At 33.1% G+C, this 14,872-nt stretch overlaps 1 protein-coding gene across 1 annotated transcript; it reads right to left on the reverse strand.

Annotated features, from left to right (window-relative positions):
• Positions 1–3,991: 3,991 nt before the first annotated feature.
• Positions 3,992–6,254, reverse strand: LOC142628771 (polygalacturonase-like). The gene is made up of 3 exons (XM_075802811.1): positions 6,173–6,254; positions 4,195–4,580; positions 3,992–4,066 (listed from the first exon to the last, which is right to left on the reverse strand). The coding sequence occupies exons 1-3, from the start codon at positions 6,252–6,254 to the stop codon at positions 3,992–3,994; spliced, it is 543 nt and encodes a 180-aa protein (XP_075658926.1).
• Positions 6,255–14,872: the final 8,618 nt, after the last annotated feature.

Raw genomic sequence — 14,872 nt, forward strand, 5'->3', positions numbered from 1 at the left:
AATAGAACCAATGTTAATCACATTTAACACATGTTGGAATTATTAATGCACATGGAGAATAATAGAACCAATAAGATGAGGCCATGTAGGCCAATGAGATTAGAACTAATCTCTTATAAATACATGATTGTAATCCAATATGAAATATCAATTGAAGAATAAATCAACTCCTTAGTGCATTAGTGCATCTTTCTCTCTCTCTTAATCTCTCTCTCTTTCTGTATGGAGGGTGACTACCTCGAATTAAGTCAATCTCCCTACAATTCCCATCAATCCCCCTACAATTCCCATCAATCCCCCTACAATTTACACTCATCTCCATTAGGAACCTCTAGGTTCCTAAGAGATGGAAAATGAAACCAAATGTTTGATGTTTTTGGATTACGAATTATGAGTTATGGTGGCATTTTTGTAAATTTAATCACATGTGTAGGACTCAGCTAGAGTCTTGTCTCATCAACTCAAACCACTTTAACTCGTGCTCTCTCTCTCTCTCTCTCTCTCTCTCTCTCTCTCTCTCATATTTTTCTCTTCTCTTCAAACCCACAGCTTTCTCTCATTGATCCTTCACAGCTTCTCCACAAACCACCACTCACCATTACCCAAGCTACCACAAGCCACCATTCCTCCCTTTTTCCCTTTTATTTTATTTTTATTTATTTATTAGATTTCCACCCTTAAAGTTCCTCCTTTGTAATTGTTCATGGATTTAGCTTTGAGGGTTTGAAAAATGGAATTTGATTTTGGGTTTGGTGTTTCAAAAGAAATGATTTTTGTTTTGTGTAATTGTTTTGGGTTTGGAGATTTGGTTGATTTAGATTGGAGGATTTGAAAATGGAATTTGATTTAGGTTTGATGTTTCAAAAGAAAAGATTTTTGTTTTGTGTAATTGTTGTGGGGTAATGAAAATGCACTTAAGGACCTCGTTCTTGATTACAATCATGTCCCTATAATTACCATATCAACTAGATTTCAAAATAATTACCATGGTCTTAAAAACTGAACCAATCAAAGAATCAAAAAAGAGGTTAGTTTTCTATTTAACCCAACTCTTGACCGTTTTTTTCCTGATTTTGCCAATTTTTTCAATTTTGACCTGACTAGTTCTAGGTCCAATTTTCGATTCAATTGGTTGAACATGCTGGTCTGATCCGGTTTTTAAAACAGTGATAATTACCATATCAACAATAATTCAATAGAATTTTCACACATAACAAACCATAAAGTATCAATATAAACCTAATATGATGTCATAATCATGGTTTTAAAAACTAAACCAGACCAGCCAGTCTGATTGGTTCAATAGGGAATCAGATAACGGTTTGGTCTGATAAAACCACCCAAAACTAGTAAAAAAAGGGTAAAAATCGGAATTAGGTGCAAAACCGGTTCATTGACCGGTTCAGGTTTTAAAACCATGGCCATAATCAATATAACATAATAATTTCCAAAAAAAATATTAATGTTTTCTCAAAGAAAGAGAAAACATTAATTTAAGTTTCTATGATCAAAACCATATCATTATCTTTGTATCTTTTTTTTTTTTTTTTCTTTTTTGTATCATTTGTCCTCAATATTCAATCAACTAATTCATCAAGCTATAGGTGAATCACTCTTTCAAAAACAAAAAAGCAATTTTGCAAAAATTACTTGATTTTTAAAAGAAAGTTGCAAAAGAGTAATATTAAATGATTCTTAAAATTTTATGAATTAATTGTAAAGCAACAATAGTTTATAGACAAAATTGAACTATCACCCCTAGTTTAGGATGAATTTCAAATTTTTAGATTTAAACTTAAAGTACTCAAGTCCAGCTCACCTCCCATTAAAGACTCTTACAATCTCTTTCATTATTTGTTCTCTTTCTTTCTCACTGCAAAATCTGCCCCTCCTGTTTGCCCTCTCTCTCCAACATCACCATTGTAGCATCAGAGATTTGACAATTAGAGCTTGCCCTAGATGTTCTTCGAAGGAAAAGATTTGACTCTAATCACCAATAGAAACATGACATGTGTAATGACAAAGAATACTACCATCTTCTTATTGATGGATAAGTTCGAATTTGGTAAGGGTGGGGGTGTAAAACTCATGTTTTACACCATACAATAAGAGATTATCACATCAGCTTTTTACTTAAAACTCAATTCATTCTACCACACATAACAACATCTCAATAAACTTACAATTAAGTTGGATTTTCAAATGGGTATTAGAATTGATTGAATGTGGTTGTGTTTATTTTTTAATATGTGATATGATGATATGACATGCTGGGATTGGTGAGGTAAAACTAATATTTTGTGATGGTTAATGCCCAAGACTCTAAATATGCTTGGAGTGGGAATGTACTATCCTGGGGATATACGATGCGAAACAGAAGCTCTGAAATCCTTAATATCCTTCACAAACTTGTTAAACATTGCAACTTGAGGTTCCTAATATACAAATACTTCTAACTTGTCAAAGCCCTTAAACTGCTCTACAACTCATAAAAAAATTAACACTTTCCTTAAGAATGACAAAAAGTTGTACAAGTCCAGAAATCTTAATCTAATAATCTAAAATGACATAATTGCCCAGTTTGCCAATTTTCAGTTAGATATTAATATGGTATCCTCATTATTTTGGGCACCCTGCCACATCATCTAAAATGGGCATTTTGAGATACATTCATTAATATATATATAAAGCCCAAACATAGAGAAAGTCCAATTAAATTCCAAATTTGAGGCCAATGAAAAGTAGTATAGATATGTGTTGAGTGTGTGAGTAACAAGCTAAATGGATAAATCTAGCAACGTCAAAATATTTTTTTATAGAAGGACTGGCATGTAGTTAGTGACTCTGTGAAAGAGAGACTATTGAATGGGCTTATGGTTTTGGTTGATGATGGTAATGCCCAAGGCTGTCCATGGGTTGAGTCGAGTTGGCAAAATCAACCCAAACCCCACCCATTTTCCCTCCCAAACCCACCAACTTAAATACGACCTAAACTCACCCAATTATTAATTGGGTTAAATGGGTAGTAACCAAAACTAGAACCAATTACAACTAATGTTAATTGGGTTTTAACAAGGTACCCAATTTGACCTAAGTATCATTTCTACAAATCACCAAACTCTAAAATACCCCAAAACCCCTAAAAAGACCAAAATACTCAGAAAACCTCCAAAATTACCAAAATACCTTCTAAACCTGAAAAGGATATCAATACCCTCTGAAACCTTAAAATGACCAAAATACCCCCTACACCTAAAAAATGACCAAAATACCCCTCATAAAATTAAAAAATGACTAAAATACTTTTGAAACCTTAAAATGCCCAAAATATCCCCTAAACCTAAAAAATGACCGAAATACCTCTAAAACCTAAAAATGACCAAAATACCACTGGAACCTAAAAAATGATTGAAATACCACTGAAACCAAAAATTTTGCTCATTTTTTTTTTTTGTTTACTTACTCGATTGTGTACTAAATTGGATTGGTAGTAGATGCTTAACAATATTGGTGGACGATATTGCTTAAGAATAAAAAGCATTTACTATGAGTTGAATAATTTTTTTTAAAATTTTTATTAAGAATGATCTCAATTGCAATAACAAAAAAAATAATATCTATAACAACACTACAGATCATAGCAGATTTTAACAAAAGGTTGAACTTAAACAACTCAAAAAATAACTAAGAAAAATTCCCCAATTTCATTTAAATAAAGAAAAAGAGAACATGTTAGATGGGATTTTATTTAGAATAGAACCTTGATAACCTATTTGCAAATTGTATTTATTCATTCTGCTTAGTTTTAACAACTTGGGAAGCATTTTTCATTAATGTATGTTGATACAAGCAGTAGGGTTCTGGTTGCCTGAAACTGCGGGCTGGATGTTAGTACAAGTGGAAGTAGTAGATCCTCCACCTACCTTGTATGCGAGATCAATGTTAGGAAGCACCACTTGTTGGCATGGAACACTTTTAGTGCAAATCAAATTCACAACTTCCTTTGTCGAAGACGTGCCTCTAATTTCTTAAAGCTATCATTGTTGATCTTAACTTTAGAGGGAGACTGAAAAAAAAAAAAAAAAAAACAAAAAAGCGCACCCAAGAATTTGATATTAGTATTTGTAATTGTTTTTACTTTCTTTAACCTTTAACATCAAAATTTGTGTATATATTTGTGATGTTTATAATAACCTGGTTTGAGCATTGATTGTTTCGGCAGTAGTTTTGATCAATGATGATAGGATTGACAACATTTTTCATGACAGCATCCTCGAAATGTATATTGGAAGCAACTCTAGAAAAGGAAGAAGGCCATGTTTTGATTCTATCACCATTATTTGTATTTCTAAGTGTGGCACCGATAACTCTGATTACTGAAACAGGTTGTTCATTTTGGTACTTTCCAAGACTTCCAATGTTGATACTATGGCTAGGTCCACAAGTTACTTGGTTAGCAGTAAAATCTTGGGTTCCATCACTAATGGAGATATAATCATCACCTGTTCCAATATTGGCATTGGTAATGGTGATCTGAGATGAACGTCCCACATGGATTCCATCAGCGTTGAGGCTGTTTGCTGGTGCAATTATGGTAGCATGTTGGAATTGCAACTTCTTGCTGTGTGGGGCAAAAAGATCCTGATGGGAACGTGGGCCTTTTGGGCCGTGTTAAGGAAGGCCGACCTGATCCTGAGTTTAGAAATTGTTAGTACTATGGGTCGGCCCATACGCCGAGGGTCCGAGGATCTAGCCGAGGGTGAACTTACCCTCGGATGGACACCGAAGAACTCGGGATTTCGTGATAAAGATTAGGGGATGACACGGTTAAGGCCAATGGTTAAAAGGGGTAAACCCTAGAATGCCCCAGAAGCACTGGTGCTGAAGAAATGTCAAAGATAAAGGCTGCCACCTCCACATTAAAGACCCTGCATCTACCACCCTAGCCGCATTTATGGGGAAGTGACACCTGAACAGTGGAAGAGAAACTTCTGGTTACTATTCAAAGGCACTGAGAAAAGAAATATCTAGGCTAAAGGGGAGGTAAAGCAATACGTGTACAAAGTATTCAAAGGAGTAGTATTTAAAGAGCAATCTAGGACAGAAAAAGGGATCCCCCCCCCCCTCTTTGTAACCTAAAGGAAAGAGAAAAAGAGAGAGAAATTATATAAGAACAGTTCTCGGCTTACGTCCGAGCAGATTGACTTATAGCATTCTTTGTTGTTTTGAAGGGTTTATAATCTTTGGCTTGCTATTTAGTCCTCAAACACTTCTAACCTGGGTTTCAAGCCCACACTCTACAAATCACATTGTTTAAGGCTCGTTGGGCCTGAGCCCGTAACTGTTCTTGGGGCCAGGTGCGATTGTGCACTTACACTTGCATTCCAAAATGTTGATGTGGAAATATTTGCTATCCTTCGACGTAATGACTTGGACTTTTTAATTTGTGAAGTTGTTGAACCTTATATTTTGTTCATGTTTACACGTTAGATAAACTAAAACACTAAATATGAGCGCTTGAGTTTCATTTAAAAAAATTTTAATTAGTAAAATGCTAATGATTCTTTGAATTATACAAAAATAAATAAAAATTTGTTTGGAAATAAACATGATCATTAAATCAATATATATATAAAAAAAATGGTAAAGCTATAGCAAATATTATTACATAAAAACTTACAAACTAATGTGTCTATGAACGTGGTTGGTACTACTTCAATAATATTATATTATATAAAAAATTCTTCATAGACCACAAGCTTTGTCAAAAGATTACATGTGCCATTGTGATTGGGGAATTATCACTTTTAGATTTAACCATTGATTTTTCTCTATCGCTTAAAGCCGCACATGTTAGTGTTGTGGCACAAAAAGTTGTGTCCATACTCCATAAACTTTCTCATAAATTAAATTTTAAAATTAATTCTTTTTTTTTTGAGTTGTGACAAATCACTTCACTATACAAAACTTGTCAAATTATTAGTAAAACATCATTTAACATATAAATGTTTGAATTATTATTTTTTAATGGGTAAAGTTTGTAGAGTTGTAGTGTCTATGTATTTCTACATAGAAAATGATGGAAATATAAATGCTAATTAATTAATATTGAAATCTTACAATAGGAAGTACGCTGCAGTTTTTGTCTCTGTTACACTCTTATTTTTTTTACCATGCTTATTGTCCTTTGCCATCAAAAACTCCACCACCTGACACAGTGAGACCGTCGATACATTCAAAAACAACCCAACCATCTTTACCATTGAAAGAGGCAATATCTGATGGGGCCTGTAGGGTTCCCTAAAGGCTAAACGCAATAACACCTTTGCATGGACCCAACAAAGTCACTAAACCTAGTTTATATACCCTCACTAAAATCACAACTTTACTTCCTGCTATTGTGCACGCAGCTTTCCAAGCTTTTGTTAAAGCCTAAACACATTATAAAAAAAATCAAGATCAGTATATAATAATCATTTTGAATGTTAATGTTTTATCATCTAGTCATGACATCGATCAATTTCTAATGTAAACAGAGTTTGAACCTGAGTTCTCTTATTCAAAGTTAAAAGTCTTTACTAGTTATGTTAACTGGAACACACTCTTCATGTCAATTAAGTATAGTTGATTACACTCACATATTTATACCTAGGTTATATCAACATTAGGCTGCGCTCCATATGATTTAACGTCAAAGACCTGCTGGGCTTTGGTGCATGCCAACACCAATAGCAAGGAAATTGTTGCAATGCTTAAATTCTTTCCCATCTTATTGATCTTTATTTCCTTTCTATTGCCAATTTTCTGTAGAAAATGATGGTAACCCCATTTGGTTTGAAGCTATTTATACTTCAATACCTAAGCTCCACACCATTGAAACTACCAACTAATATAAACTAATTTAATGCAAGGTTGCTAAGAACTTTCCTATATATACTTCAACTTCTATACTATTATTAGTTTTTGTGCCTTCTCCTCCACTAATTAATTATGTTTGTTATTGTATAAGATAAGATTATTTTACTTTCATATATCATCTTAACTTCTTTGCTTTAAAAGGCATGCTGTTAGCCACCTAAAATTTGTTCATTTTATCATGTAACCAAAGTGAATACTTCCATTAGTAAGGGGGAAAAAGTCTAGTAAAATCATCATCTACCAAAATTTCCCAAATTTAGTATAGCTCGCATGCTTGTCTATGGTTTACAATAACAAATAATGAAACCCACCAATATTTTGCTCTTTTTTTTATTTTTTTTATTTTTTAATGTTTCAAGGGTGTTTTGGTAAATTTATTTTGTTTTTGGGGCTTATTCCTATCATTATTTAGGTTTCGAGATGTATTTATATCATTTTTTAGGTTTAGGGGGGGATATTTTGGTCATTTTTTTAGGTTTCAGGAGTATTTTTGGTTATTTGTTTTCTGTTTAGGGGGTATTTTGGTCAATTTTTGGGTTTTAGGGGTATTTCAGTCATTTACTAAGTTTCGAGGGTATTTTGATAATTTTAAGTGGTTTTCTTTTTAGCATATTTGGTCTTTCTTTAGGTTTGCAGGGTATTTTGGAAATTTTAAAGGGTTTTAGGAGTACTTTAGTCATTTTCAAGTTTTAGAGGCATTTTGGTAATTTTGATTATTAGGTAATTGGGTGGGTTGGGGTTTACCCATAATAATTGGGTTGGGTTGAGTTTGGGTTAGAAGTAATTAGTTATATGGGTAATAAATGGATAAATGAGTTTTCCCAAACCAATTGCCCACCCCAAACCTACCAATTTGACACCCCTAGTATTGGGGTTAAACCACCATTTAACTTCATTAAATCGGGTGAATGAGTTACGAATTTGTTGCCAATTGAATGGTTAGTCAAATCTAGGTCTCTCAGTTTGTTGGTTGGGTGGGACAGAATGTCGAGTGACAAGGTTTGGGCTACAATTGATAATGATAGTATCAAAGCAAAAAAAAAATCCAACCATTCTTTAACCACTTGTAGCCAAGAACAGGTGAGGTAGTAACACAATAGTGAGTATTTTTGGGTTTATTTGATTTGAACCCATACAATTGACTCAATGAGAAAATGAGAAAAATAGAGATGAGAAACAAAGAAAATATACATAGATAAAAAATGATATTTTTGCAAACATATCTGTTATGTGACAAAACATGAAACATATTATATTAGTTATGTGACAATATTTGGAACTTGAGTTTCACTGGAAACATAAATAAATAAATAAAAATTTTACAAAACTTTTTTTTTTCCTGTGAATCTAATCTAACATAGATATACAAGAATGACTTCATATAACCTATATGTATGCTTTAAACACACACACACACAGACACACTTGCTTAAAAAAAAAAAAGGACTTACTCAAGGGCAGAAGAAGGGTCGTCATTCTGCTCATACACATTTGGGTTGATTTTGTCGACATCCTTAAAAGAGCTAGGGAATGTTTGTTTAAGCGGAAAAGAATGGCTAATGGAACAAAAGATGTGGGAGAATGAATTTTTTTTTTTCCTCTGCACAACAAGCAAGAAATAGGGAAGAGAGAAATCAGTGTTCTCCAAAATTAATTAGGTAAGTTGATGTTATTAACAATAATGATTAATTGGATTGTTAAGTGTTTAGGCCATTAGATCTCATTATAATCTACGATTTAAAAAAGATTGGGCTGTAAATCAATCAAACAGTTCGAGCTCAATTAGGAAAATAAGTCAAGCTCAGGCTCAAGATTAAGCTTAACTACTAAACAAGTCAAGCTCAAATATAATATTGTATTCATAAACATGATGATTCAATTTTGATAGGAACCCCTATATAGATAATAATTGTTGTAATGTTGCATTTAGATAGTTAGTTGGTTAGTTACAATTCCAAGCATGTTAATCACATTTAACACATGTTGAAATTATTAATGCACATGGGGAATAATAAGACCATTAGGATAAGGTCATGAGGGCCAATAGAAAAGTTTTATAGTTCTATAAATACGTACTTGTAATCACATTTTCATTATTGAAGAATAAAACCAACTCATTGCTTATTGCATTAATGCATCTTTCTCTCTTAATCTCTTTCTTTCTCTATGGAAGGTGACTACCTCGAAATAAGTCAATTTCCCTACAATTCCTATCCATCCCCATTAGGAACCACTAGGTTCCTAACAAGTAGTATTAGAGTTGTTGATCTTGAGACGAGCAATTGTGATTGAAGAAAACTTAAGAAAGAAATACAACAAATGGTGAACAAAGCTTCAGAGGATGTTAATGATATTTCAGAAAAAGGTCAAGGCCTTGGCTGAATCTAATGAAATAAGAGCTCTTAAGATTGCAAAAGGATCTTGAGAACATGATGGAAGAGGAGTCGCAACTTCTTGAAGGTACAAGCGACAAGTTTCAAGTTGTTGAATCAACAAAAATTTCCTTTGATATTGATGGTGAAGCGAAATTGAAATTGGTCACTTGTTAAGCCAAGAGCATGAGGTGGGGCTTTTGAACCAAAAGGCTTCTCCATCTCTTAATTTAGAGCAAACAAATCTCGAAGTCATGTCAGATGTATGCAATGGGCAATTCTTTATCTCTTCCAAAGAAGTGCTCTTAAGATTGCAAAAGGATCTTGAGAACATGATAGAAGAGGAATCGCAGCTTCTTGAAGGTACAAGCGACAAGTTTCAAGTTGTTGAATCAACAAAAACTGTCTCTGATATTGAAGGTGCAAGCGAAATTGAAATTGGTTGAGAACATAACGAAAGAGGAGTTTCAGCTTCTTGAAGGTACAAGTGACAAGTTTCAAGTTGTTGAATCAACAAAATTGCCTCCAATATTGAAGGTGCAAAAGAAATTGAAACTGGTCACTCATTAAGCCAAGAGCATGAGGTGGGGTTTTTGAACTAAAAGGCTTCTCCATCTCTTGATTTAGAGTAAACAAATCTCGAAGCCGAGTCAGATGTATGCAATGGGAAATTCTTTATCTCTTCCAAAGTATCTATCGAATTAGATTCTTGCTTTTCAACAAATAAAATTGATATGAGATCATCAAATAATGTGATGCCAAAACGTGAAGCGTGGGTTCCATCATCAATTCTTGGAAGTAATATGAGATCATCAAATTTCATTATTGTTCCAAAGCCAAACCTATAAAGCCTATCAAGATTTGTATATAATTCCATTCAACTATGATTTGGAGTGTAATAGAAATGAGGCTGTCCAACACAAATCAAGGAAGGAACACTCACTTGATCAAATTGTTTTAGGACCAATCTGGATTACAACAAGATTCATTATGATTGTTGCAATTGCGTCTTGTGATTCTTGGGCTAATGATCGAAGAGCAAAGGTTGAAAGAAGTTTTGCTGACAATATGATCAAATGCTTGGAAGTATTTGATGTGTTCAACGGTTGAGATACTTTGGCGTACTGGGTTAGTGGTCGATTTCCCCTCATGAAGGTGTCATTTCAAGGAATACCTTGTGGACAAGGTGTTTTGAAGGGGAGGGAAATGATAGTAACCCGTATATAGATAATAATTGTTGCAATATTGCATTTAGTTAGTTTGTTGGTTAGTTAGTTACAATTCTCAGCATGTTAATCCCATTTAATACATTGCTTATGGGAAAAACCAAGTAAGATTTTTATTTATATAAATTGAGTAAGAAAATTATGAACTCCCACCTTTGGGCGCAAAAGAGTAGAATTGTTTTGACTCGCAAGAATAATAGTAAGATTGAATTGTTTTGAACTTGAGTTTAAAAGGAAGTCCTTTGCACTTCAATTTTATATGAATTATTAATTGAAGGCCTGTGTTGTGCCTTGCATGGCGTTAGGGTCATAATTATTATTTGTTGGTATATCCTTAGACAAAATGCATTTTACTTGTAATTTGATAGATCTAAGATGTGCAGTGTGTTGAGAAATCAAAACAAGTGATATCATTGAAGTCATGAAGATTGAACGAAAAAATAGGAAAGGAAAAGTTGAAATAATGAACCTTGACATTAGTCACGACACAAGCTCGACACTAGCATCTATTGAGATTCAATGATGGAACTCGACACAAGCTTGACACCTCTCAATATATTGAGCTATGGAGATCTAGAATTCTCATATCAAAATTTTTTCCCATGATAACTTCGATTACTATGGTTTGGTTTACAAAACTCCTAGAGGGTATAGAAACTTTATTAAAAAAGTCATTAAAGAACTCATATACTTTTCGAGAAGCTACTGTGTTCTTATGCTCCTTAGGCTTTTGTAACTGAGTACTTCTAGGTCTTCAACGTGCTTTGAAGTGAAGAAAATTGCATTCAACAACAAACATCAATTGCTAGGAAGTTAGTCACATATTGTGATCCGTGCAAAAAGAAATAAGTCTCTACAAGATTAGGCCCAACTGCGTATTGGAGTAAAGGTCAACTGTAAGTTGGTATTTTGGGATAGGCCATGGTAGTGGTAAAATTCTTTATACTTTGTAATCAATTGATCATTGATTAGTGGATTCTTTAGAGTGGTGACTTGAAAATCACCCGGTTGAGTTTTTGCTTTGCGAGAGGTTTTTCCCATTAGTCAACAAATCACCGTGATGATTTAATTTCCATTGCACTTTAGTTTATTTGATGATTTATGTGTGCTTCCATGATTTTACATGTGATTTGACCTAATTAATCAACTTGGGTAATTGAATTAATTAATCAGGTTCAATCTATGACCGGACGCATGACTTTTAAAATATACAGTAATTGTTTGGAATTTTTTTTTTAAAATGTTACCTAAATTGAAAATGAGTGCATTAAAAAAATGAAGCATTGACAAAAAAAAAAAAAAAACAACTGTTGACAAAATCTATTTTATTTTCTATAGGTATAGGAATCCTATTCCTATTTCATTGGTAAACACAAAAGAAAATATTGTATTCTTTGGTAATACATACAAAGGATTCAGGGTCGGCCCTTCCACTAGGCCAATTAGGCAATTGCCTAAGGCCCCCAAGTGGAAGGGGGCCCCCAAAATTTTAGAATAGAAAGGATAGTAGGGAAAAAAAATAATTTTGGTTTCAAATTGATCTAAAAAATTCAGCATATCCTTCTGACCAAAAAAAAAAAATTTCTATTATACCTGGTTAAACATTGGTAGCACAAAATTTTTTTTGGTCTAAACACAATCAATTGTCCCAAAAATAACATCATTATCCTCTAGATAAACCAAAATTCAACAAGATAAACTACAAATCCGGTCTAAGAAATTAACTACAAAACAATCATTAATCAAAACAAATAAAAAACCTCAAATCCCTAAAATTTTTACTGTTTCCCTTTCTCATTCTTGCTCTACTTTTTTTCTCTCAACTCTTGCTCTCCACTTCTCTCATTCTTTCTCTCCACTATTGTTGGTTGCCTGGCTCAAGCTTCCTTCGATCTAAATCATCCAATCGCATCTAATCTGAAAACTCTGAGGAGTGAGGACAGTTGAGCCGACTGCCTTTTTATTTTTTCGTTGTTGCGTGCATTTTGATTATGCAGAATGGGTATTGACTTTTGAGGTATAACTTATAAGGCTTGGCTCTCTCTAGTTTAGATTTGTTAAGACTAGGCTGTATGTATTGAGTTATGGCTGGACGTTTCACGTTTGGGCCTTTAAGTTGTTGTTGTTTTTTTTTTTTTTGTTATAGGTGTAATAGAATTTGTTTTATGTTTTTTGTGGGTGGTTCTTATTAATAAGACTTGTGTGGCCATCTTGGCATCTTCTTGGCTGGGTTGGGTTGTGCTTAATTTGTTATTATTCAATGAAACTACAACAATACTTTTTATATAAATCAAGTTCTATGTCTCATTTGCTTTACACTTGGAAGTTATTTTTTATTTTAGTCTTTATAAATATATTGTTTGATTAGAAATGTATACTAGAAAATATGAATCTGGATATGAAAAATATAAAAAAAGAAAAAAAAGAAGAAAAATTAATTGAGTCTTACAAAGGATTAATGGATACATTTTTTGTTAGTAATAAATAAAATATAACACAAAATTTAGATAAAAATATCATAAATGAGCAAGAAATTCACCAAAAAGAGTTAAAAGATAATGAAATAACACAATTGCAAGATAACAATGATGTTCAATTTTGCAATACAACAAATATTGATAATGAACTTCAAAAGTATTTAGAAGAAAATGAAAATAATGATGAAAATGTCACAAATGAATAAGCTCACCATAATGATGTTTAACTAGAAGAAAATGAAAATAATAATGACATGTCGAATTATATTCCTTCAAATATTTATGATCTAGGTGATCCGAAAAATATTGACACAAAATTAAGAGATTTATTAGTAGAAAGAGGTCCAATTAGAGAGAATGATATAATGTTTCCTAAGGATGATGACACTAGACATTTTTCTACTATTCTTTACACTCGAATATTATCAAATGGGGGGAAGTATGATAGAAAATGGCTAGTGTATTCAAAAGATATGGACCAAGTATTTTGTTTTTGTTGCAAGTTATTTGAGTCTAAACGTATTGGCCAACTATGTAATGAAGTAACTTGAGATTGGAAAAATATTAATTCTAAAATTAGAAACTGTGAAACAGCTAGAGAGCATATTACTAACATGAACACTTGGCTAGATTTGAAAATGAGATTATCAGAAAATAAAACAATAAATTTTAAATGAAATATATTATAATATAAAAATATTAAATAAATATTACTTTAATTAATACATAAGTATAAAAACGGCCCATTTTAGTTCTCGCCTTAGGTCCCAAAATGTCTAGGGCTGGCCCTGGAAGCATTCCACGTTATGGATCACAAGAACAACATAGATGTGGACAGGGTGTTTGAATTACTAGACTATCTTCAACAACATATTCTGTCTTACCTTTCCATCAATGAAGTTTTTCAATATTCTATACTATTTAAGAGATGGAAACATGTGTGGACTGCAATCCCAGTTCTGAAAGTTCACACAACCTTGTTTGGCTCTTCCGAGGTGATGAAAAATATGGATATCCAGAGAAAGTTATGGGACTTTATATTTTGGGGGAAAAAACTTTAGGAAGGCATTGTAAGGAGCCTAAGTATAAAGGAATTTTCACTTATTCACCGCTAGGATAATCGCAAATCATTTTCTCTTGTTGATCATTGGATTAACTATTTAATTAAGAGTGATGTCAAAAAGCTGTCCCTAATCTTTGTTCCTGGATACTGTATCTTAGATCAAGATTACTATTATGAAAGGCATCAATTACCTCAAAGTGTTTTGGTTGCAGAATCCATAACTGTGTTGACTCTATGTTGGTGTAAGTTGGACACAAACTATGGTAATATAAACTTATCCTCTTTGAAAATACTGTCTTTAGCTTGCATGGATGCAGATGATAAACTATTCAAAAACTAGTTGCTGGGAGTCATGTGATAGAAGACATGAAATTTATGGAGTGCCATGAAATGGAAAGTATAAAGTTCTCCGGTCTTATTAAAGCCAAGTCAATTGAGGTGGAACTTAACGATGATCTTGAGAGAGTTGAGTTGAAAGCATCAAATCTTTTTCCGGTAATTACACATTAGCCTGAACAATGTGAAATCAATCTGCTCTCTTGTAATAATCTGAGAATGTTAAAATTTAGTGCACCAAACATAACAGAGAAGTGGTTCCATAATCATTTTTCTCAACTTCCACTAATCGAGTACTTGAGCAGAGACCATTGTCATACACTAGGACTGAAGGTTTCAAGTCCTCTTCTTTAGATTGAGAGAGGGTCTACCATCTTCATCATATAAGGTCTAGCAGTTGAAGGTGAGAAATGAGAATGTCACTGCCACGTACTGGAGATGAAATCACTAAACTTGTGGATAGCTTGCTCTGGATTTCTC

Source organism: Castanea sativa, chromosome 3, assembly GCF_040712315.1.
Source record: "Castanea sativa cultivar Marrone di Chiusa Pesio chromosome 3, ASM4071231v1".
Classification (NCBI taxonomy): domain Eukaryota; kingdom Viridiplantae; phylum Streptophyta; class Magnoliopsida; order Fagales; family Fagaceae; genus Castanea; species Castanea sativa.

What these genes read in the sequence shown, in the direction of transcription:
- LOC142628771 (XM_075802811.1), bottom strand. Translation starts at nt 6,254, where the DNA reads ATGGTTGGGTTGTTTTTGAATGTATCGACGGTCTCACTGTGTCAGGTG. An exon ending in GGCAAAGGACAATAAGCATG is followed by an intron (nt 4,581 to 6,172) that starts GTAAAAAAAATA and finishes TAATTGCACCAG; the next exon opens with CAAACAGCCTCAACGCTGAT. An exon ending in ACAATCAATGCTCAAACCAG is followed by an intron (nt 4,067 to 4,194) that starts GTTATTATAAAC and finishes TTTTTTTTTCAG; the next exon opens with TCTCCCTCTAAAGTTAAGAT.